The following is a 23021-nucleotide window of genomic DNA, read 5'->3' as shown; positions in this document are numbered from 1 at the left end:
CTGCTGTTTCTGAGACTGTCCCGTGTGCTGTATTTCCATAACCCAGACAATTAAGGAAAGTAACCGTGTGGCAGATGAAGCTGACGTGGCCAGGGGTGCCAGGGTGCCGAAACTCGGAGGCAAGCACTGTGGCAGGGAAGGTCTCTGAAGAGCTGCGCCGAACAGCTCCATTGCCCTAAACATTTGAGGGGTGTTTCTTCCAGGCAGGTTACACTGGGAAGTTTTGTGGACTGGGGAAGCACGTGCTCACCCCAGCCCCGGGGAGCCCCATCATTGCGCTGGGGGGGGGCCTGGGGAGGCCTCCGTGAGAGAAGTGCGTTCCCAGCTCATTGGGCTCATTTGGGTTTCTGTTCCCTGGTTCCTGCCCCACTGCCGGCGAGCTAACACCCCCGGGGCAACCCCTGGGTGGACCACCCTGCCTCTGGGGGAACACGAGGCACACGCCGCCCTCCAAGGTTCCTCCCGGCCTCCAGGGGGACAGAGCCCCCAGAGGGGCCCACTCCAGTGACGGCCCCCTGGGGGTTTTCCTGCTTTCACCCTGCCCACCCCCAAGCCGACTGCGCAGGATGTCTCGCAAAATACATGCCCTCACACGTGCCCCCACCTCCTGCTCTGCTTTGGGAGGGGCGGGCTCGACAATCAGGCTCTGCCGGGCGCCGCAGGCACCGCTCGGCAGGCTGTGAGCGACGCTGCCGCCAGGAATGCCCAGTCTCCAGCTCGCTGCGGTGTGGCGGGAGCCGCCCCCGGCACCGGCAACTGTTGCCCTCCACATCCTCCTAGGTCACTGAGGGTCTGTTTTAACGGGATCGTTAGGACCTCGTAGATTTAGATGTTTGATGGTTGCATTGGCTGTTATCACTGCTGTCACGGAGCCTGGCGATGCCTCCTCGGCCAGCGGGACATGACCGCAGTGGCTCCCCTGTCCAGCTTTGTGGTCTTCAGGGACTTCCTTGGTTTCTGACCTAACCCAGGCTTCTCAGTAGGACGACCGATTTCATGAACGTGTAGCGAGTCTGCTTCGGCCTGGGACCGTGGGCTCTTATTAGCGGCACGGACCCAGATGCCGCGTCCTCCTCCCCCATGCCAAAGAACTCTCAACACTCCTCGGGTCCTCCGGGACTGGGGACATCTGGTGTTTCGGTCTCTAGCGAGTAAAGCTTTTACTGAATAAACTGTCCCTTTAGGTCTTGTGAATTTTTGCCAATGAGTGACCAGGACGTATCCGACTGCTGTGTCGGGGTGACTGCAGGAGCAATTGTTAGCTGTGGTGATATTCTCCTGAGGGGCTGCAGCGCTCAGTGTCCCGACTGCCCGTCCCCACCGGGCCACCTCCCCACGGCCAAGCCTCCAGGTTTCTGTTAAGAACACGTGGGGAAAAGCCTGTCGGTGCGCTTTTACTCCTAGTCCTCCTGCTGTGGGCAAAATGCGGCGTCTGCTTCTGGCGCCCGGAAGTTCTGCTTTGGTAGAGGGCTGTGTAAAGGAGATGCAGGGAAGGCATTTACGGAAAACGTGAATTGGGGGCGAAAATTCACACCTAATGGTTTATTTTTAAGTAGCCCTGGGTTGGGAGCACCCCCAATCACAAGGCAGAAGCAAATGCTAATATTTTCTGGAAGAACCAGGACACGCCAGGAAACTTCAAAGGTTAAAGTTCCAAGAAATATAAGCACACAGCCAAAAATCACAAAATTCACCAGGAAACAACGCACCACGAATGAGTCAGCAGAAAGAACAGACCGAAGAATCAGCCTCGCTGAGTCTTCGGGTATTGATATTATTAATCAGAGAATATAAGTTAATACGCTTAAAAAATAAAATGGATTGCAAACGTGAACACAAGCTACAAAGATCCAGCAAATTAAAAAGAACAAAGAACTTAAAGAATTAAAGATCACAATTACTGAAATCAAACAGTGAAATTTATCACCACCTTTGAAGCAGCTGATAAAGAGCTGGTCACCTGAGAAGCGGCGCCGACGACGGACGCGGGGCGGCCCCACCACGAGGCTGGCACCCGCCCATCCCAGGGGAGTGCCGTCACGTCTGCTTGCCCATGTGCCGGGGCCCGTGAGCCAGGGCTTGCTTTCCTCCACGAGCGCCTGTGCCCGCCCTTCAGCCACCTCTGATCGTGACGGGGGTGCTGCGGGGAGATGCCAGCGGGCGCTCGTGCCCTGGCGTGGGCCCCTGCCCTCCATCCCCGCGGGCCTTCCTCAGGGAGGCCGCTGGCTGGCAACCCCTTTCCAGAACTGACCACCCTGCCTGGGCGCCCATGAGTCAGCCTTCTCTGGCCTCGCCGCCTCGAGGGGTTTGCTCAGAGTCAGGGGGTGGGAAGGTGACCTGGAATCTCTGGAAAGGCCCTGAGCCTTCGGTGCCAGCATCCTGCCAGCTGCCCACTGGAGGCGCCAAGACGCCGCCAACCTCTGTGAAAACCTAATGCAGAAGACGCAGCACTCCCGCGGTGTCCCTGCGTGGCCCCTGTCCAGTTCAACATGGGACCAGCGGCCAGAGAGGCCGACAAGCTGCATCTGCATCACGTGTCCACAGAACACGCCGGCAGATGGCCGGACGGGGTAGGCCAGTCCCTGCGTCCCGGGCCCGGGGCACGTGCCAGGTCCTCCTGGAGTTCTGGTGTCTCCCACTGCTGAGACCCCAGGGGCAACAGCCGGCCACTCCCCATGGGACACAGAGGGGAGGGTGGCAGCGGCCTGGTGCTGGTGGCCACGCCAGAAGGTGAGAGCACCGCTCGCCACCAACACGTCCAGAAAAGGCTCCCTGTCCTGCCCCAGAGGCTCCCGCGGGCCTGCAGGGCTCTGTCTCGGTGGTCACTGGTGTTTATTTCTTTTCTTGGTGCTTTTAAATCCTCGCGACGCACCTTGACCAAAACAGATGGTAGGAGGGATCCTGAAACGGAAAACACCCTCAGACCACAGTGTCGTCCCTGTTGCCAACAGGCAGCCCAGTTCACAGCAGCAGTCTGGTGCAGGTCTCCTCCCTGTTCCAGACGCTGCCTCTCTCACCGTGGAACATTCTGGATGGCAGCTCTCCCTTCATGCAGACTCTGCCCCCGGGCTCTGGGGTGCCTCTACCCTGCTCCCTGCGGGAGGCTGGCCCGGACAGCAGGCTCCAAGAACTCAGCTCCAGCCGAGCTCCCCAGGGTTGACCTCCCGTCACCCTCCACGCAATGAAAACCTGACTGCCCACCGAACCTGGGGGGCTGAGCGCAGGCATGAGTCCTTCTTCCTATTGGTTTGGACTTGTTGGCAATTTTTCTCATTTGTGCAATATTTTCCCCCAAATTAGATCTGGGTCAACTTTACCCCAGTAAGAACACAGTTGATACTTGACAGAGGGACTCACACCTTGTAACTTAAGCAGCTATGACCAAGGCCCTTTCTAGCCCAGTTCATGCACAAAGGGGCCTGTGCTTTGCACACCGTGCTGCAGGCTCCCCAAAGCGGAGTCTGCAGCAGGAACCACGTGACCCGAGGGAACCGGGAGCAGCCAGCCTGCAGCTCCTGCTCAGAGCAGACCCCGCAGCACCAGCCTCTCCCAGGGGCACGCTGGCCACCAGACCCAGAGCCCCCAGTGAAGCACGCGGTCAGACCTTGCGTCAGAGGTGCCGGCTGCTGACCTGTGGCTGTAGGTCCGCCTCTCGCCCGTGGGCTCTGCAGGGGGCGCCGCGTGTTCAGAGCAGACTTCCATAGGGTCCCCTTCCAACTGCTCCCCATGCGCCCTCAGGGCTTCTGCTGACACGTGCAGGGTGGACAGCTGCAGGGCAGCTGTGGGCATGGCTGGGCTGTGGAAGGTAAGGTGGGGGGGGAGGCTCTGTATGGTGGTGGCCACTACAGCCCCTCCCCTCTACCACCAGAAATGAATTCTTCAGGAAGAGACAATTTTTACTTGCAGAGGAAGTCTATAATCATCTTGGCACAGTGTGATTTCTAGGCTACCGGGGCAAGAAGGATCACAGTGAAGTCTTAAGTGAATGTGTACATGGTAAATGCCACATTTTATACATTTAGGTGTAACAACTACACTTTGTCTTTTGAAAATAGTGTCACGTGGTAAATGCCAAGCAAGGTTACACCGTGTCTTTTCCTGACAATCAGTGAGAAATCTACTACAATTAACTGCACAATAACTGAGAGACTTCTACGTAATATCAACATCTCAACCCAGCATTGTGGAGTCTTTTTCCTTAAAATGCGCACTCAGGAAGGAAGGCGTCTGCTCGTGCTCAGGGATTTATAAAGACCTCCCATGTCGAAGTGGATTCTCACAAGTATTTTACTTTAAACTGCAAAGTCCTGTTTGAAGAAAACAAGCTAGTCTGAGAAAACCTCAATTAAGGCAAATTTTACATGGTTATGAAAGTTCATTGAATAAGAAAAAAAAGCGAATAAATATGACACAAATTGAAGAATTATTCTCATTAGCATTTCCCCACAGTGCATGCTGAACACTAATGTGTAACAAATGGCTTTGTCGACAAGTTTGTAAATATAATAACGATATGAGTGAAAAACCAGAGAGCCCCACGGGATGGGGCTCACGGCCTGACCCAAGTTCCCAAAGGGCCCTGTTAGAAGGTCACGCGGGAGTGGAGCTGATGGGCCGGGCCCAGGCGAGGTCCAGCCTCGTGAACCTCTGAGTGCCAAACCAGTGACGTCCCTAACTGCTCGAGGGAAGATGCGGCAACGGCACCACAGTCGCGCCCAGCTCAGAGTCTGGAGGTCGGTCCCCTCCTTTCCCCTCTCTGGTGGGGGGGTGCGGGGGGGCACGTGCAGAACCAGCCTCTTTCTGTTTAATCCACCTGACTTGTCAGGGTTCCCGTTGCCTGCAGCCAAGTACGACATTGTGACATGGATGCTGAACTTCAATGCCTGCACCCTTAAAATCTATATACTCGAAACAGTTGATCTAAGTTCTAGGGGTGGCCACATCCCACAGTGTGGGCATCACACTGCCTCACGTACCCTCTGCTTTTCTTTGGCTTATCAAACCGGAAGTCTGCAGGGTAGAGGTGACGTCTCACCAGGTGATCCTTCCTGTCTTTGCTGGTCCTGAACTTCTCTGCGCAGCCTTCCACCAAACACTGATACTGAAAGAGAAACGGTGTCACCTCCATCCGACTCTCAGAGCCCTCCTCCACACCTGGATAAGCATGGGGCTGGGAGCTGGAAGGAGTCCCCTGGCCTTGCCCACAGCCCCGAGAGCTGGGTGCTCTGACCGCTAGGCAGATAGCTCCAGTGCAATGCCGCTGGGCTGACGGCACCACCCACCATGTCCTGCCTCTCCGACAGGATCTGGAACAAGGAATCGTGCCACTCCAGGATGTGGACGTCCAGCAGGTGTCCTGAAGGGAAGGCCCGCTTGCAAAAGGAGCACACGTTTCTGTGCAGAGTGTGGTAGTGGTGCTCGTAATCCTCCAGGACGTCAAACACCTGGCAGCAGCCCGCCACCTGACAGGTGAACTCTGGCACCCTGGCAAAGGAAACTACTACTGACAAAGAACATCAGGCTTCCCGGACAACTCCCCTTCAAGTGGCTGGATGGGACTTGGGACGTTGCAACCCCGAATCTTATTTTAAGAATATTAGGCCGTTGGCAGGCCAACCAAGTGGGGCTTGGACAGTGGTCCCGGCAGAAGGCAGTGCGACAGGTCACCAGGGAGGGGTAGCTTGGGGAAAAGGTGGCCACGGCCAGGAAAGGGGAGAAGTGGAGGCCGAAGAGGGGCGGCGGTGGACCTAGAGCTGCTCACCTGGGCCTCTCGGGCGCCTCGGCCACCTGGGTGAACACGTCCTGGAGGTAGAGGTGCCGCTGCACGTCCCCGTCCTGCAGGATACGCGCGCCTTGCCCACAGCACACAGACTGGGTCTACTACCCTGACTTCGGCCCACCCAGCCTCAGCCCCGCCCCACAACCGTAAGTCCCACCCCGCCCTGGCCCCGCCCCTGAGGCAGGCCCCGCCCCCTGCCGCAGGCCCCGCCTTCGACAACCGCCCTCGTCGGCTACCGCACCTCGAAGAACTCGTGCTCCCGCGGGAAGCGCACCCGACGCGCCGCAAAGCGGAAGGGCGCGGTCCCGGCCGCGGGGACCCGCTCCACGGGAAGCGGGGCGGGGGCCCCAGGTCCCGCCACCAGGCGGGCGAGCAGCGCGGGCGGCAGCCGCATCGCCCTGCGCGCCGGCGCAGCCGCGGCCCGCCGGGGCGGGGCCGGACGTGACGTCGCGCGCCACTTCCGCCGGCGTCACGGCTGCGCCGCGGGCTTCGGCGGGCGCGGGCGGCGGCGTCTGCGGTGAGTGCGGGCCGGGCGCGGCGGGGCCTTCCTCGGGCCCCAGCCCCGGGCGGCGCGGGGCAGAACCCGTGCTACGGGGCAGGGTCGGCCCCAGCTGTTCCGCCACAGGCCAGGTCGCGAAGCGCCACCTCTGGGCGCTTCCGGAGCCTCATCGTGCGGGTTCCCTCCCGTGGCAGGCGCACGCCCGCCCTCGCGTGCTGTTTGCTGTCACTCTGTCGGCCTCTGTCTGTGGCGGCCTCTGCGTCATTCTTGTCCAAAACCAGCCACCACAATGGAGCCAGCGTGGTCTTCGGAAAAGTCGCGTACTGTAAACCTTTGCTCGGCGTCCTTCGTGGCTTCCATTGCCTTAGCCCCGCGGCCCTGTCCCAGCCCGCCGGGCCCTGCGTGATCCGCCCACTGCTCCAGGCCCCCAGCGCCTGAGGCCCCCGGGGCGCCGCCGAAGCAATCAGGCGGGCCTTGCCACCCGGAAGCGCACCGCCTGGCAAGAGACACAGTCCCCCGATGGAACGGTGACGGGTGGCGCACAGGGGGCCCCGGAAGCCTGAGCCTGGGGCGGAGGGTGGGCGGCTGGCCCAGAGACCAACTCTGCTGCTCCACGGAGTATTTTAGCACTGAGCAGGACGTGTATGTGCGCATGTGCAGTGGCAAGGAAAGGGGTGCTGTTTCTTTATGAAGTTAAAATACAATTGAAAACTGGTCACTTCAAATCCGGAGTAAAGGACGTGTGTGGCTGCTCCCCAGCCAGTCACCTTCCTGCCCAGGGAGCACTCTGACCAGAATCAGACTCTGTTTTCATCTCTTCTACTCTACTCTGTGTCTGACAAAGCATTAGGGCTCTTGACATTTAACACACAAGTTTTAAAATGATTTTCAAGCCATTTTGTGCCATTAGCTTTGAGCTCTCAAAAGAGACTGTCACTTTTCTGCATTTTAATCCAGTGCTCTCCGCTGGGTGCCTGTGTCTGGCTCATTCACGGGGATGCGCAGCAGGGGGCATGGTGACGGTGCCCCTCCCTGTAGCACTCACGGTCAGTGTGAGAAGGGGGTGAGTTCTGCTCAGCCACAGAGGTCCGTGTGGGTCCATTCGTGGTGACTGCTAGAGAGGAGAACTCGGGAGCACCAGCAGGGTCAAGTGAGCTATTGCAATTAAGTGTTTCTTAAAAGTTACTTAGAGTGGGGACACTATTGGCAGTTTTGGTGTGATGCTTTTCTTGGTAAATAGGCCAGGAAAGGGGAGAAGTGGAGGTTTCCCTGGCCTCTGGCCCACTGAATACCAGAGCCCCCTTCAGTCTGTGACAACCAGAAGGTCCCGATGGACATCTCCAAAGGCCCTGAGGGGAGTCACTGCCTGCACGTGAGAGCCCCGGCTCACAGGCATCGTTCCCAAAGCCGCAGGGCCCAGCAGGCCCTTGTAGTGTTAACACTTGTGACGTGGGGTGGTTCTGTTTTATTTCTATGACACATAAAGTTTCATGAAGATAGTTTTTAAACAAATGTTCACTTAGGTGACTTTTTTTTTAGAAGGGCTCTGTCCACCTCCTAGTATCTGCTGGAGGGGCATTCTCCTTTGGTGGTGTACACAGTGTTCTTGCCATTGACACTGCCAAGTGACTCTCCGTCCAGCCATTGCAGGACAGCCCGCAGTCCTTGAGGAACCTTGTGGGATGCTGGTAAAACTGGTTTCTCGGATTCAAGGGGCCGTCGGTGCCGTGGGCCTTTTCTGCTCTGCTTGTGCTTTGCGGTGACTTGCTCAGCACCCTCTGTGACGAGAAAGGGGGTGCCTGGAAGTTTAGGGTGCCATCAGTGAGTCAGATCCAGTTTTCCTCATGTAAAACCAACATTTTTGGGGTGACAGGGAACATATCCAGGTGGTTGGCCTGCTTTAAATCCCAGCACCTCAGCAGCTTGGTGTGTGCAGGCTTCGTGGGCGGGTGTGCTCTTCACCCCGCCCAGGGGACACGCAGCGCGGACGAGCTCCTGGCCGACCTCCTGGCCGACCGCTGAGCCGTGCTGTGCGGCACTCGCCCCCACCCCTGCAGCCGCTGTCAGTGCCCCCCGATTTACAAGGACAGTGCCCGCGACCGACGTGCCAGCGCGTGCTTGCTGTCACGCCTTCGCATGCGGGGAGAGCCTGCCTCTGGCCGGCATCAGGGCGGGGGGCGGGTGCCGAGACCTTGTTTTCCATGTTGCAAGATGGCGGGAGTGTGCGGCGTCTCCCTTGCAGTTGTGGTTTACTGGTGGCTGGTCTTCATTGAAACTGTCAGCACACTGGTTCATAACCCTTTTTGGGTCACAGAGCCTTCAAGAATCTGTTCCAAGGCCCTTTCAGGAAATTCACAGACAAATGTTTTTGCCTATGATTCCGTAGGTTTTTGGCTCACTAGGGACGCAGGCTAAGAACTTTGCTTGGGCACGTTGAAATATTTATGTGAAGGCGTACGGTTTGGTCATGTGTGCTTGTTTACTCCCCTTTTATGAGCACTGTTGATGTTAACGGCTAACTGGACTGGTCATCAGTGAGAGAACAGAAGCCCCCATGCAGGCCACTGCTGTCCCTTTGGGGGCATCAGTGTAGAAGTCCCCATGCAGTCTGCTACTGTCTGGTGGGATCTCAGTTATGGCTTTGACTCCAGTGAGTTACGTACCTAGTGGTGAGACCCCAGGGCATCCGGTCAGCAGGGCAGACGAGCTGAAGTGCAGCCCCACCCGACCCAGCGCACAGGAAACATAAGCAGACTTAGCAAAGGCGTCTGTGCGCAGGGCCGAGCTCGAGCAGGGAAAGGGTGCCCCAGGTGCCTGCATGCAGGGCGCACGCGGAGGCGTGAGCGGAACCCGGGGCCGGTGTGGGCGTGATGGGCTGGAGCAGGGTCTCACTGCCCGTGCCGGGACAGGCGCAGTGGCTTACTCCTGTGCACGCTGCCCACGTAGATCCAGGACCCCCGAAGGGCCCGGACCGCCATGTGCCAGCCGAGGGCACAGCTAGCTCCCTGCGGGCCCCGGGCCATGTGTGGTTGGAGTCACCCAGGTTGGAGGCGGGCCCAGGCCTGTGAGTCCACATGGCACCTGCAAGCTTCCCAGGCTAACACTTGGGCCTGCAGACTGGCTGGAGCTGGGGACAGGGTTGCCAAGGGAGCACACCCACTGAGGGCAGTTTCCAGGAAGAGGTGACAAAGCCAATGAGCCCGCCAGGCGAGAAGGGAGAGGTCGCCCTGGGAACGAGCCCTCTCCAGGAGGCAGCCGGCAAGAGGCCCTTCCGGGGGTGACCGGGAGGCGGGGTCCTCTGGCCCTCGAAAGCCTGACTTGGCTAAGTTGATGGCTTGAGGCAGTGTTTGTCTACAGGGTTTTGTTTTCATGAATGACTTTCCTCTTACCTTCAGGAGAACGTGTGATGTTATCTCTGAGCCGGAACCATGAGTGAGTTTCGGATTCACCATGATGTGAATGAGCTGCTCAGCTTGCTGCGTGTCCGTGGCGGGGATGGGGCTGAGGTTTACATCGACCTGCTGCAGAAGAACAGGACCCCGTACGTCACGACCACCGTGTCTGCACACAGTGCCAAGGTGAGTGCCCGTCCCGGCGCCGCGCTGTGCGCAGAGTTCGCCCCCGTGATGGGCGCCCGAGGCAGTGCCCGCGGTGGCGGCAGGCAGCCCTGGGCCAGTGCCGTCGGTGGGCCCGACTTCTGCTCAGCCCGGCGCTTGTGCTGGGCCCTCCTAGCAGCTCTGGCTCCTCTCCCTGCACCGACTGGTGAGGGGGAGCTCGGGCGCGATGGCCATCAGCCGGACCTGAGCCCAGACTCCTTGCCACGCCTGCTCCGTGGCGGGCGGGCTGAGACCCAGCTCCCTCACTGGTGTTCACAGCCTGGCGCAGACCTCCCCCTGGATGGCAGCGGGGCTCCTGGTGTCAGCCACACGGAAATCCCTTTAACAAAGCAAGTTTTGTCTTCCTTTAAAGAAATGCGTAATTCAAAATTATAGATCTGTAGTAAAAGATAGTTTTAAAGTCTGTTTAAAAACAGCATAGTAATGGCACGAGGACAATTAGAAAATTTTACTGAGCAAAATAGGAAGTTTAGGAACACAATTATTAGAAAGGAAGTATGATAAATCAATAAGAAAACACGACCCCTGAACCTATACAGAATAACCAATTCCAGAGGGAACAGTGAAATAAACGCATGAACTACTAGAAAAAATACATGGTTATTTCCTGATCTTAGGCTTAGGAAGTACATATTTTAAAAAATCATGGAGAAAAATATGGTTTAACAGGTTGGTTAGTGGGTCTTCTTAGTTTTATTTCAGAGATACATGATTATTTAGCCTACTTGGTTTCCCTGTATTGAGGTTTTTGTGTTTAATTTTCTGGGAAGTATTTTAAAGTTTTACTGTTACTAAATCACTTGTGTTTGTGTTTTTCAGGTTAAAATAGCAGAATTCTCTCGTACTCCAGAAGACTTCCTAAAGAAATACGATGAACTGAAATCTAAAAACACGAGGAACCTGGACCCCCTGGTGTACCTGTTGTCCAAGCTCACGGAGGACAAGGAGGTAACCGCGGCCGTGCTAGGGCCGGCGTGTCCGGGGCTCCCTTGTGGCGTTGGTCAGCGGGTGTTTCAACCCGCAGGACTCGTGCAGTTCAGGTGACACCTCCGCGTTTGTTGTCGCCGGTGCTGCTTCCCATCGCTGCCACGTTCCTGCCCCTCTGTGGCACGCTCTCGTGGACTTGTCCCCACCTCACCGGTGCAGAAACACATTGACTCGTGGCGAGCACGAGGGCGTTAATGGCGCTTACTGAGGGGGCTCTCCCTTTTGGTGGCTCATGCCATGTTTTCGTCACTTCTAAGCCGCGTGCTGTGTGGTGCTGATAAAAGCAGGGAGCTGCGTGGCACCCAGGTGGGCCCAGGGACGCGTTAGGTCCCTCCTCCGCGAGGCCCGGAGTGTGTTCAGGGTGAAGGTGCAGCCAGGTGCACATTGAGTGCCAGCGCTGAGGTCAGACGAGGAACCATCAGGTGCAGAGAAAGGCAGTGCCCTTGGGCAGGGAGTTGGGAATTGGCTTTTTAGACCACTGTGGGGTTCCCTCGTGAGCGGGGGACGTGGCAAGAAGCGCTGCAAGACCGGAGCGTGGCTCCAGGACTGACGGGCGCTCCTGCCCTCGCCCAGCACGCGGTCGTTGGGGTCGGGAGGGAGCAGCGAGGGCTGTGCCGGTGGCGTGACTCCGGGTCCCATGTGTGCCCAGACCCTGCAGTACCTGCAGCAGAACGCGAAGGAACGGGCGGAGCTTGCGGCCGCGGCAGCAGCCGGCAGCGGCAGCGGCTTCAGCGCCCCGGCCGCAGCCTCCAAGATGTCCATGCAGGAGCTGGAGGAGCTGAGGAAGCAGCTGGGCAGCGTGGCCACGGGCTCCACCGTGCAGCAGGTGCCGTCATCTGCGCGGGGTGGGTCTGAGCACGAGACGCCGGTCGGGGCCAGCCACATGTGGACGGGGACCCGGGACTCAGGCAGGCTCACCGGAGGAGCAGGGGACCTCTGACCACCCGGGACAGTCGCTCACCCCTGCAGGTCATCGTGGGGGTTCCGCCAATGCAAACCACAGTTCCCCGTTTCCCTCGGTTTTTGACAATTTGTCTTCTGAAGACTGTACTTTATAATTTTTCTAGACCCTTTTTTCTCCCCTGTGCTTACTGCTTTCTCTTGCATTTGACTTCCCATCCTGCGCTGCTCTCTCAGTGCAGGTCTGTCTGCTCATGGCGCTGCCCCTGTGGCCTCAGTCCGCACAGCTGTGTCCCCGTGAGGCGCACACGCTGAGCGTGTGCTTGTCAAGCGTAGCAGCTCTGGGCTGGTTGGGCATGTCCTGTGTCCAGCACTTCACATGGTCCAACACCATGCTCCACGGGACAGATGAGACCGAGTGTGCCCCTCCGCCTCCTGAGCTGGTGCCTCCGGCAGCCTGGTCAGCCCTTGGCGGCCAGCCCCTCGGGAAGGGAGCGCCCTGTGCGTGCGCCTGGCGCCGGCCTTTCTCAGTGTGGCCCTTTCTTTCCCTCTGTGCCTCTTGCCTGAAGGCCCCAGGTGGGCTGTCTGTTGCTGTGGCCTCATCTCTGCCCAGCAGGTTGTGTCTAGACAGAGGGCCAGGGAGAAGCAGTTGAGGTGCCATGTGGGTGTCCCCGAGACGCGGCCTGCTCTGGCGAGCTGCAGCCTGGGGCAATGCTCCTGCTTTGCCTGTGGGCGCCGCACGGACCGAGAGGCTGCGGGACCGTCCCCGTCTCGTCCCAGCCCCTTGTCCCGTGACGGGGCGTGGAGCCCTTTGCTTCGTTTCTACACGTGTCTCAGACCCTCATCACGTGCTCAGTGATTGATTTTTTCAATGCTAGTGTTGTTGTAAGTATTTTTACTAAAAGTATATCTTTGTTTTTGTAAATATCTTCACTAGTCCCTGGAGCTTACAAGAAAGATGCTTCGCGACAAGCTGAACAAGAAAAATTTGGGCCAGCGCCTCCCAGTCTTCCCGGCATGGGTGTACGAGCGGCCCACGCTGGTCGGGGACTTCCTGACCGGCTCCGGCGCAGGCACGGACACAGCTGTGCCTATAGGTACGCAGAGCGTTTGTAGCTAGCTGCCTGCATGCTGACACCAGGGACAGATGGCCCTGTGCTTAGAGCCTGCCCCGTGTCAACAGGCAGATGTGCGAATGTGGGGGTGTGGCATTTGCGACATGAACCCTGCGGTGCAAGGCCGTCCGCTGCCGACAGGCCTCCGTTTGGGGTGCCCCGGGGGCGGGGGCAGGGGTGTGATCTCTCGGAGACACCTCTCTCCTGTGCTGCCTCCAGCACCCTGCAGATGGCCATCTGCCCCTGCAGGGAGGACACCGAAAGTATTGGGGCTGGGAGCCACCTGCGTCATGAGGCATTTGGTGGCAGCCCTGCTCAGTGGCCTGTGACTGTCCTCAAGTCCATTGGGTGGTTGTCGGGAGCCACCTCACACTGTGCTCAGATAGAAACTGCGAGCTCATTAAGGTCTTCAGAGAAAACCCGGGTGGCGCGGAGCGGCCCAGCTGCGTGTGCCGTGACCAGTGCCGCAAGTGCGGCCCGCGCCGGGGGTGCTTTCTGAGTCACACTTGAGGGGGCGATGCGGGTGGGAGTGGGGGGGGGGGGCTTCCACTGGGCAGACTGCGTCGGAGCCAGCAGCAGGCGTGGGGGCCTTGGGGCCAGCAAGCGGCCCCAGCAGCTGTGCGCGGCCCCCAGGCTCCCTGCCCCTGGCGTCCCAGGAGCTGGCTGTCGTGGAGGACTTGCTCTACGTGCTGGTGGGTGTGGACGGCAGGTGCATCACCGCCCAGCCCCTCACCGGGAGGCAGGGCCGCACCTTCCTCGTGGACCCCAACCTGGACTTGTCCATCAAGGAGCTGGTGAACAGGATCCTCCCGGTGGCTGCCAGCTACTCCACAGTGACCAGGTAGGTGCTGGATGCTGACCTTGAGATGCATGTTGTCTCCGGAGCCCGTCATGACCCAGCTTCATGACTGGCACAGTTCCAAGGGCCTGGGTCCCTGTGGGGCCTGGCATTTGCCCCTTGGAGGACGTGGCGTGGGATGTCCGACCTCCACCCAGAGGCACAGCTGTCCCCTCAGGTGCTTAGCACGCCAACCCCCCGCCCCCGGCAGGTTCATTGAGGAGAAGTCCTCCTTCGAGTACGGGCAGGTGAACCACGCCTTGGCAGCTGCCATGCGGACTCTGGTGAAGGAGCACCTGATCCTGGTGACGCAGCTGGAGCAGCTGCAGAGGCAGGGCCTCCTGTCACTGCAGAAGCTCTGGTTCTATATCCAGCCGGCCGTGCGCAGCATGGACATCCTGGCCTCCCTGGGTATGCGCCTGCGAGGGCCCTGGGTGCCTTTGGGCAGAGTCCCTGACAGAGGGGTCTTGGCATGTGAGGATGGGACCTGGCTGCTGGTTGTGAGGGCAAGGCCTCTGTGGCTTTTGGTCTTACTATTTGGGAGAGATCGGAAGCTCTTGATTGGTAAACCGTACTAGCAGTTAGAGCACCTGTCCCCACAAGGAGGCCGCAGATGCGGCTCTGCCGTGACCACCCCTACTTGGCACTGAGCGCCGCCCCTTTGCAGCCACCTCGGTGGATAAAGGCGAGTGTGTCGGGGGCTCTACCCTGAGCCTTCTTCACGACCGGAGTGTCAACTACACGGGCGACAGCCAGGCGCAGGAGCTGTGCCTGTACCTCACCAAGGCCGCCAGCGTGCCCTACTTCGAGATTCTGGAGAAGTGGATCTACAGGGGCATCATCAACGACCCGTACAGGTAGGGCTGGGGGCAAACGGGGTGTGGGGCACGGTGGGGGGCAGGCGGCTGGCTCTTCAGTAGCCCGTTCTGCCACGTGGAGGACGAGAAGGCGGCCCTGCGCTTGAGGGCACAGAACGTATGTCACCTCACAGAGGATTTTGTACATTGAGATGCGTCACAGTATTTTAAAAATAAATTTGGGCTCTAGGAATAGTGTTTCTGTACTAATGACCTAGAGGACAAAGTCTGGTGTGCCGGGCTTAACGAGAATAGAGTTTAGAGTCCTGGTGCTTGTAAGCGGCACTCGAGGCGCGGCGTGATGGTATCTGGTCTCTGTCGGAGACGGGCACACGTGCCCCCACCTCGTGTTTGTGGCCTCCGAGGCGCACGGTGGGAGGAAATGCTCGGTTCCGGCCGGGGCGGCGTAAAGGAAGGCCAGTGCACGCCCCCGGCCCGGTGCTGCGCCCAGAGCCGGGGCGGGTGGGCGTGACTCACGTGGAGAAGTGACATGCGCCCTCAGACGCCCATGCTTTCCAGTGAGTTCATGGTCGAGGAGCACGAGCTGCGGAAGGAGAAGATCCAGGAGGACTACAACGACCAGTACTGGGACCGGCGCTACACCGTGCTGCCGCGGCAGATCCCGTCCTTCCTGCAGAAGATGGCCGGCAAGGTCCTCAGCACGGGTGAGCGCGGGCGCCTGGACGGGCGTGCGTGCGTGCGTCCTCCGGGGGTCGCTGCGTGCCTGCGGAGGGCAGGCCCTGGCCGGGCCGTCTGCCCGGACGCTCAGGTTGGCTTCATTTTGTCCCCTGACCCTAGGAGGCTGTCTCACAGCTGCTCCTCCGTCCTCTTCACCGTTCAGTTTCTAGAACTGTCACCACTCACAGGGAAGCTGTCGCTCTGCTCCCAACCCTTGTGACACCAGACGGGTGGCTGTCCTCTACCAGCACCCAGGTCTCCTGGTCTCTGCCACACCGGCTGGGTGCCCTACAACTTAGGTCAGTCCTGACGGGACCGACCTGGAGAGAGCGTCAGGCCCACGGGACGGCCCCCACCTAGATGCCAACCACAAGCAGCAGGTCCCAGGTGACCCCTAACTTCTGTCTGACTTGGCCACAAATTGGGGGTTCCCACAACCCCTCCCGGGTTCTGTCCATTTGCTACGTGACTCACAACTCAGGGAAACACATGACTGCTGCTTTATCGTATCATAGAGGACGTGGTCAAGGACAGAGGCGAGTGGCCAGGTGAGCAGGTGTGTGGGGCGAGGCCTGGGGGGTCCGAAGCATGGAAGCTTCTGTCCCCGTGGAGTTGGGGTGTGCCGTGCTCCCCATGTGGATGGACTCACCACCCAAAAGCTCCCGGAAGCCTTTGCGTGTAGCGTCTGTGAGGCCCCAGCGCAAAGGCATGAGGGTTAAATCCCTGCCCCTAGTGACTGATCCCACCCCACCTCTGCTCCTCTCCTCTGATGTCAGGGTGGGGCTGAAAGTTGCAGCCCTCTGATTCTGGTTCCTCTGGCCCCCAGCCCGAGGGGCTGCTAAACGCCTCATTAGCATAAACTCAGCTGTAGTTGGGGGGACTTAGGAATTACAGCAAAAGTCCAGGGGCTTTGGTGCTCGGTCCAGGAACGAGGACCAGGAACAAGCAGAGACCCAACACGCTTTCCTTGTTAGGTGACAGTGTCACACAGCACGACAGCCATGGGCACGGGCCCCCCTGGGCTGGCCGTTCTTGGTCACCACCACTGGGAGGCGTTGCGGGGACAGGCCGCCAGCGCTGAGCCGTCGGGGGCAGGCTGGGGCGACTTGGAACCTGCTTCTCCTGTGGCATCCGCGGTCGCTTAGAAAAACCCTAGTCACAGCGGCGGCTCCCTGCGCCCCCTGCAGGCGGCAGCGTGCTCTCCGCTGAGGACAGCAGGCTCCAGTGTCAGCCTCTTCCTCCCGCTGCGCCTGGGCCCCGCCCCCCAGCGGCAGGTGGGCAGGTTACTGCAGTCTCTCATCTGCGCCTCCCCCCCCCCCCCCCGCCGCCGTCCCCACCCCATCTCGTCAGGAAAATACCTAAACGTGGTCAGGGAGTGCGGTCACGACGTCACCTGTCCAGTGGCCAAAGAGGTCATCTACACGTTGAAGGAGCGGGCGTACGTGGAGCAGATCGAGACGGCGTTTAACTACGCCAGCCGGGTGCTGCTGGACTTCCTGATGGAGGAGCAGGAGCTGGTGGCACACCTGCGGTACGCGCCCCGCCCCGGCAGGCCCCCCACCCCCCGCAGCGCCCGCCCAGGCCCCCAGCACCCCCACGACCCCTCTGCATGCCCCCACCCGCCTGGCGCCGTGGTCCGAGCCCCTGCGGGGGGGCCACTGCCCACTTCAGCTCTTTCGAAGATGACGCCCAGTCACCCTCACCTCTGCCCCTCACCTCCTCCCTGCGCAGGTCCATCAAGCGCTACTTCCTGATGGACCAGGGGGACTTCTTCGTGCACTTCATGGACCTGACAGAGGAGGAGCTGAAGAAGCCGGTGGATGACATCACACCCACCCGCCTGGAGGCGCTGCTGGAGCTGGCCTTGCGCATGAGCACCGCCAACACGGACCCCTTCAAGGACGACCTGGAGGTGGGCAGTGGCGCCAGGGCCTGCCTTCCTGGCGTGGTGACTCGCCGGTGTCTGTGTTGGACCCTGTGGTCCGGGCGCACAGCCCTGCAGCGCACTGCGGGGTTCGGCTTGCTGGTGCCCTTGAGGCTGTTCGCGTGCGCGGTCCCGGGGACTTCTCCTGCGGTGCCTGGTGGCTCTGCTCCCGGCAGCGCGGCCCTCGCGGGTCCTCGCATGCCGGGGGGCGGGGCACTGCTCAGTGCGCAGTAGGGCCCTTAGTGAAGCCGGCTGGCCCCGGCTCTGTCGTCCCCGGTAGCTGCTGGGCCCCTTTGTCCCTTGTCCTTTGTGATGGTCCTCGTCGTTATTGTTCATCATGCCGCTCTTGTTCCGTCACACTGTTTCTGATGTGTAGTCGGTAATTAAACATTTGAATGAGTTAACATCGCCTGACGCCTCTTCCAGTTTCACCAGATGTGCTGTCTGCTTTGACACGGGCATGGTGCTCGCTCCGTGAAGCTTTGAATCCGGGGGACCCAGGGTCCCTGCCTTGCCCTTGTGGCTTCTCATTTGCACTGTTGAGTTACTTTTAAAATGATGTCTTTCCCGTAGTGGTTTGATTTTTGAATTACGATTTATCAGACGTTTGGTTTTCTTTAAGCAGCTTCCGATATTTAGACTGTCTGTAGAAGATCCTCGTCCAGCTCTGGATTTGCTTTCCAGCTCTGACGCAGAGGCGGGGTGGGCAGGGTGGGTGGCGGTTCAGGGCGCGATCCCTTTTTTCACGATAAATCCTTGGCTAAAACCAAAGCATTTCCAGTCGTTGTCAGCATGCTGTGCTCTAGGTGCGCAGTGTGGGCGTGGACACTCCCGCTTGGCATGGCAGTCACACTGGTACTGTCCGTCCCCCAGATCGACCTGATGCCGCACGACCTCGTCACGCAGCTGCTGCGGGTTCTGGCCATCGAGACCAAGCAGGAGAAGGCGCTGGTCCACGCCGACCCCACCGAGCTCACGCTGAGCGGCCTGGAGGCCTTCTCTTTCGACTATGTAGTCAAGTGGCCCCTGTCTCTGATTATTAACAGGTGGGCCCCGGTCCCTGGGGCGCTGGCTTCAGCAGGTAGTTGTTTGGGTTTGTCGGGGAGGAAGGGTCGCGCCTGTGCGCTTTCAAGGGGCTCCCTGCACCAGTCGTGCCCTATGGGGTCTCCGACGGCCTGGCAGGCAGGGCACAGAACCGCGCCAGTGGCCTCGCAGCCAGGCCGTTGTCTGGTGCCAGCGACCACAGCCAGCTGCCACCCTGTGCCCTGCAGGAAGGCCCTGACCCGCTACCAGATGCTGTTCCGGCACCTGTTCTACTGCAAGCACGTGGAGCGGCAGCTGTGCAATGTCTGGGTCAGCAACAAAACCGCCAAGCAACGCTCGCTGCACTCCGCCCGGTGGTGCGTCCGTGCCCGCCCCCCGCTCCGCCGGCCGCGGTTTGGTGACGCACGTCACGGCCACGCGTCACGCGGCAGTGCAAGCTGTCGCTGACCACGAGGGACGCGGGTCTGTCCCTCGGCCCCTGCTCAGCCCTGCGGGGTCAGTCTGAGCGGGAGCCTGTGACCGGGCATCGCCAAGCTGCGGGAGCAGCGTCGCGCCTGGAGCTCAGGCCAGGCACACATGCTGCGGGGGGGCTTCTTGGACGCCGGGGGGCACCAGCTGCTCTGTGACGTGCTCGCGCTCACCCAGGTTTGCCGGCGCCTTCACTCTGCGACAGCGGATGCTGAATTTTGTCCAGAACATTCAGTACTACATGATGTTTGAAGTGATGGAGCCCACCTGGCACGTCCTTGAGAAGAACCTGAAATCCGTGAGTTCTCAAAGTGCCCTAACCCTGAAAAGGCTCTGTGCCAACCGGCCGTGTCTTCAGCGGGGAGGGCGCTGGCTCAGGTGTCAGTCCTTGTGCAGAGGCAGCTCGGCCCCGGGAGGAGGCAGCCATGCCTACACACGTGTGTGCAACGAGGCGGTGTGGGTGCGTGCACGTGGCTGCGTTTGCGGGCGCTCTGGCATCGAGCCGTCAGAGTGCGTGGGCGCCATGCCCTCCGGAGGAGTCCTCAGCTCTCAGTCGGGCCCCAGCACCCCACCAGCACATTCCAGGCCCTTCGAGGCCTCAGCCTGAAACCACAGCCATCACCAGATTCCAGAAGACAGTGGCAGGGGCAGCACTTCCTTCTTGAGTCCAAACCTTGAACTTTTGGGGCGTGTTCAGTGTAATTCTTTTTCAGTGGTAGTTGGAAGATTTCCCCCTGAAAGAGCGCAGGGTCACTTAGACACGGCCGCAGAACCGGTGGGCAGGGCCGGAAGTGCGGCCGCGCCCGCGTGGTCAGCGTCTGACACGGGCCGCTCTCGGTCAGGCCTCCAACATCGACGACGTGCTGGGCCACCACACGAGCTTCCTGGACAGCTGCCTGAAGGACTGCATGCTCACCAACCCCGAGCTGCTCCGCGTCTTCTCCAAGCTCATGTCCGTGTGCGTCATGTTCACCAACTGCATGCAGGTGCGCCCGCACACCGCCCCCCCGCTCTGCCGGCCGCCGTCACCCAGCGTCCCGGTCCTGGCCGGGGCGGGGGGAGGGCCGCCGCAGGGTCTGTCCGGGCCGTTTTCTGAACGCCTTGTGCTCTTTTCGTTAGAACTTGAGTTGTTCGATTCCGTTTTTCTTGGGTACCTGTCCCAAGCAGCCGCCCAGATGTCAAGAAGTTCGGGTCAGGCAGTAGGAGGGCAGTGCGGGGGCTCGCCAGGGCTCGCTGGGGTGTCAGAGCCGGCGGGGCTAGCGGGAGAGCCCGGTTCCTCAGACGCTGAGGCGTCATCTCGGGTTCCAGACACGACACCACGAGAAGAAACTTCCCGGAAGGATGGGCTCCTGCGCTCTGCCGGCAGAGAGCCGGCGGCAGTGCCCGGGCTCCGGTGGCCGGGCGCAGGGGCGCGTCTCCCTGGGAGCTTGGGGGCATCGCTAAGGGAGCATTTCTCCCCGCACAGCGGTTTACGCAGAGCATGAAACTGGACGGCGAGCTGGGCCGCCCGGCGCTGGAGCACGGCACCATGCTGGGGCCGCCCACCGAGGCTGAGAGGGCCGAGGAGCGCGCCCGGAAGGAGCTGGCCCGGAAGGTGTGTGGCCTTGCAGGTGGTGCAGGCCCAGCGCCTGCACAGGCGACCTGCAGCGCCGGGGGCCGGCCCGTGGCTCCCCTTCCATCGCTGTCTCCCTCGGACTAAACGGCCACCTTAGAACTCGGTTGTCTGCAGGGTGGGGCTGTGTCCAGGGCTGAACCGTGGGGACGCCCAGCAGAGGGGACCCTGATGGGGCGGGGGGGCAGCAGCGTGGGCCCCATGGCGCCGGCCGACAGGTGTGTGTGTGTCCCATGGTTTCCGGAATTTTTAGGGTGGCTCAACTTTATGCCTTTTGTCACTTGAAAACTCTTTGAAACTCACTCTGCTTCTCAAATACAGAAGAGGGAGGGAGGGAAGGCAGGCCGGGCTGCTGGCAGGCGCAGCTGGGCCCGGCTCACGCTGCCCGGCTGTGTCTTCCAGCACCTGGCGGAGCACGCGGACACGCCTCAGCTGGCCTCCGGCTTCGAGGCCACCATCAGCAAGTTTGATAAGAACTTCTCGGCCCATCTGCTTGATCTCCTGGCCCGACTGAGCGTCTACAGCACCAGCGACTGTGAGCATGGCATGGCCAGCGTCATCTCCAGGTGGGCGGCCGGCCGTCCCCGCACGGGTCCCGAGAGGCGGGGCCTGGGCCTCCCCGTTAGCGCCCCGCCCCCCGCTGCCCTCTCCCTCCGTCACCCCTGCCTTCAGGCCACCACCGTCGGGGCGGCCCGGTCCGCTCAGGCCTGAGGGTGTCCATCTGTGGTGCCCTCACACGGCTGCAGGGAGAGTGCACGTGTGTGCTGCCGTCTTCCCTGGCGTGGGACGTTGGTGTGTGTGTGTGCTGGCGTGCTCACTGCCGCGTGCACGCACCAGGACGTGTCGGGCTGCCCAGCAGCCCCCACCCGGCCTGCGCGGGGCGCCGTCGCAGGCCAGCCTCGCGCACCGCCGTGCTCTGAGCCAGGCCCCGGGAGCCCGGGGTGGTGCGCAGCTGCAGTGGCAGCCCCGTTCGGGGGAGCAGCGGGGAGGTGGCTGGGGGGGGCGGCACCATGCTGGCCGAGGCGGCACTCACCAAGGCTCCTGGGGTTGGGCCCTGGGGCTGGCCCTGTTTCCCACATCGTCACCACCTTTGAGGGCGCACCAGTGCAGTCCTGGGGGGCACACCCCGTGACGCTGGCAGCCAGCGTGCAGGTCCCGGGGGGCAGCAGGTGTGGACAGAACCTGGGGGGCCTGGCGGGGAGACCTGTGCTTCGGTCAGGACAGAACTGCGCGTGGTGCTGGGGCTGGCGGGCCCCGCTGCCCCGCCCAGCCTGGCAGTGTCCCGGACACCCGGCTCCTCTGCGGGAAACCGGTGGGCCTGCTGTCCCCAGCCCCCAGAGCAGGGCTGTTCTCACCCTGGGAGGTCGCCACCCACAGGCGGACTTCCGGGGCACAGGGGTCTAGAGGTGCCTCCTCCTGTGCCACCACCAGGCGCCTACAGCTGGGCGACAAGAGGGCCCCTTGTCTGGGGACACGGTCTGCCTGACCGTCCAGTCGGAGGCCTGGCGTCCTGCGTTCCCTCTTCAAGTGTGTTTCGCTCCAGTCTTAGGACTGCTGTGTGGGTCCTGAGGCGTGTGCACACGCGTGCATGTGAGGATGTGCGTGTGCATGTGCTGGTGGCTCAAGTGCCCTTTGTACCCGACGCGGAACTGACCCCTCACCCGTGGGGTAGAACGGGATCTCCCCGTGCGCCCGCCCCAGGGAGGGCACCCCCACACCCCGGCGTCCCCACAGGAGGGACCCCAGCCTGCCCTTGCCCTGTAGGCTCGACTTCAACGGCTTCTACACGGAGCGCCTGGAGCGCCTGTCTGCAGAGAGGAGCCAGAGGGTGGCCCCCCACGTGCCCGTCCCGCGGGGGCCCCCGGCACCAGCGCCCAGGGTCGCCGTCACCGCGCAGTGAGGCCCTCGGGGCCCTGCACCTGCCACAGCTGCGGGGAGGAGCCGGTGGGCCCGTGGGCACGGAGGGCGGACCGCGCACGCCGCTGGTGTCTGCTGTGAGGTCTGAACGTGGTCCGTGCTCAGCTCCCCTGCCTCGGGCTGCGTTTTGCCCGGCACCGCTGCCCAGAGAGCGGTGTCCCCAGGGTGTCTCCTGTGGGCTCTCGTAAATGGAGCAGGGGTACTTTTTCGGTTTCTGATTTTTGGCCTCAAATAAAGACAAAACGAAAACAGCATTCAAACAGCATCAAGGTAACTGCTGAGATGCGGTGCGGGTGGGGAGTGGACCCTGCCTGCCATCTGCACGTCCACTCCTGGTCCAGGGGGACAGGGCTCGGGGTTTGTTCCTGGCGCTAGGGGGCGGCAGCTCCCCGTACCGCATCCCGGTCGGGGCTGCAGGGCAGGCGGGTCACGAGGCGCCCAGCGAAGAGCATCCTGGGGCTGTGGCTGGGTCCGCTGTCCCCTTAGGCTGGCCCGTGTGGGGCACCCTGCCGAGTCGGGGTGCGCCACCCCCACCCTGCCTCATAAACCTGTGGCTCCCCCTGGGGAAGTCACCTTCTGTCCCGATTCGGCAGCAGGGGGCGCGCCAGCCCTCGGTGCCGGCTGCTGGGAACACCACTAGCGTTCTCAGCAGCTGCTCCTGCCTGCTGAATTCTGCAAGTTATTTTCAAAATTCAGTTCAAATCACCTGGCCCTGGTATTCTTGGCAAATGAGGATCAAAAAGCAGAAGCAGCCTGGGGCAAGGGTTAGGTGTTGCTTAGCCTGGC

At 61.0% G+C, this 23021-nt stretch overlaps 2 protein-coding genes across 3 annotated transcripts; one reads left to right on the top strand and one right to left on the bottom strand.

Moving 5' to 3' along the window:
• Positions 1-1514: 1514 nt before the first annotated feature.
• On the bottom strand, positions 1515-6201 carry ZNF511 (zinc finger protein 511). The gene is made up of 6 exons (XM_016157584.2): positions 6021-6201; positions 5762-5835; positions 5283-5484; positions 4977-5101; positions 3632-3796; positions 1515-2901 (listed from the first exon to the last, which is right to left on the bottom strand). Exons 1-6 carry the CDS (start codon positions 6171-6173, stop codon positions 2823-2825), a joined length of 798 nt encoding a protein of 265 aa, XP_016013070.2. The 5' UTR covers positions 6174-6201; the 3' UTR covers positions 1515-2822.
• TUBGCP2 (tubulin gamma complex associated protein 2) lies at positions 6175-22489 on the top strand. Of its 2 annotated transcripts, none has more exons than XM_016157573.2 (18): positions 6175-6296; positions 9674-9856; positions 10715-10843; positions 11532-11708; positions 12720-12879; positions 13531-13738; positions 13947-14146; positions 14403-14592; positions 15112-15257; positions 16621-16801; positions 17002-17182; positions 18068-18240; positions 18466-18594; positions 18884-19004; positions 19549-19692; positions 20172-20285; positions 20721-20884; positions 22083-22489. In XM_016157573.2, the coding sequence occupies exons 2-18, from the start codon at positions 9707-9709 to the stop codon at positions 22216-22218; spliced, it is 2703 nt and encodes a 900-aa protein (XP_016013059.1). In that variant the 5' UTR covers positions 6175-6296; positions 9674-9706; the 3' UTR covers positions 22219-22489. The 2 variants fall into 2 exon arrangements, with proteins under 2 accessions (XP_016013059.1, XP_016013057.1); XM_016157571.2 differs by having other exon boundaries at positions 20172-20300.
• Positions 22490-23021: the final 532 nt, after the last annotated feature.

This window comes from Rousettus aegyptiacus, unplaced genomic scaffold (genome assembly GCF_014176215.1).
Source record: "Rousettus aegyptiacus isolate mRouAeg1 unplaced genomic scaffold, mRouAeg1.p scaffold_m13_p_6, whole genome shotgun sequence".
In the NCBI taxonomy this organism is placed as follows: Eukaryota; Metazoa; Chordata; class Mammalia; order Chiroptera; family Pteropodidae; genus Rousettus; species Rousettus aegyptiacus.
The sequence above is the reverse complement of the archived record's forward strand: the minus strand, read 5'-3'. Positions and strand labels throughout refer to the sequence as shown.

What these genes read in the sequence shown, in the direction of transcription:
- TUBGCP2 (XM_016157571.2), top strand. Translation starts at nt 9,707, where the DNA reads ATGAGTGAGTTTCGGATTCACCATGATGTGAATGAGCTGCTCAGCTTG. An exon ending in GGACACAGCTGTGCCTATAG is followed by an intron (nt 12,880 to 13,530) that starts GTACGCAGAGCG and finishes CGCGGCCCCCAG; the next exon opens with GCTCCCTGCCCCTGGCGTCC. An exon ending in GGACATCCTGGCCTCCCTGG is followed by an intron (nt 14,147 to 14,402) that starts GTATGCGCCTGC and finishes GCCCCTTTGCAG; the next exon opens with CCACCTCGGTGGATAAAGGC.
- ZNF511 (XM_016157584.2), bottom strand. Translation starts at nt 6,173, where the DNA reads ATGCGGCTGCCGCCCGCGCTGCTCGCCCGCCTGGTGGCGGGACCTGGG. An exon ending in GGGAGCACGAGTTCTTCGAG is followed by an intron (nt 5,836 to 6,020) that starts GTGCGGTAGCCG and finishes CGTATCCTGCAG; the next exon opens with GACGGGGACGTGCAGCGGCA. An exon ending in GAGGCGCCCGAGAGGCCCAG is followed by an intron (nt 5,485 to 5,761) that starts GTGAGCAGCTCT and finishes TTCCTTTGCCAG; the next exon opens with GGTGCCAGAGTTCACCTGTC.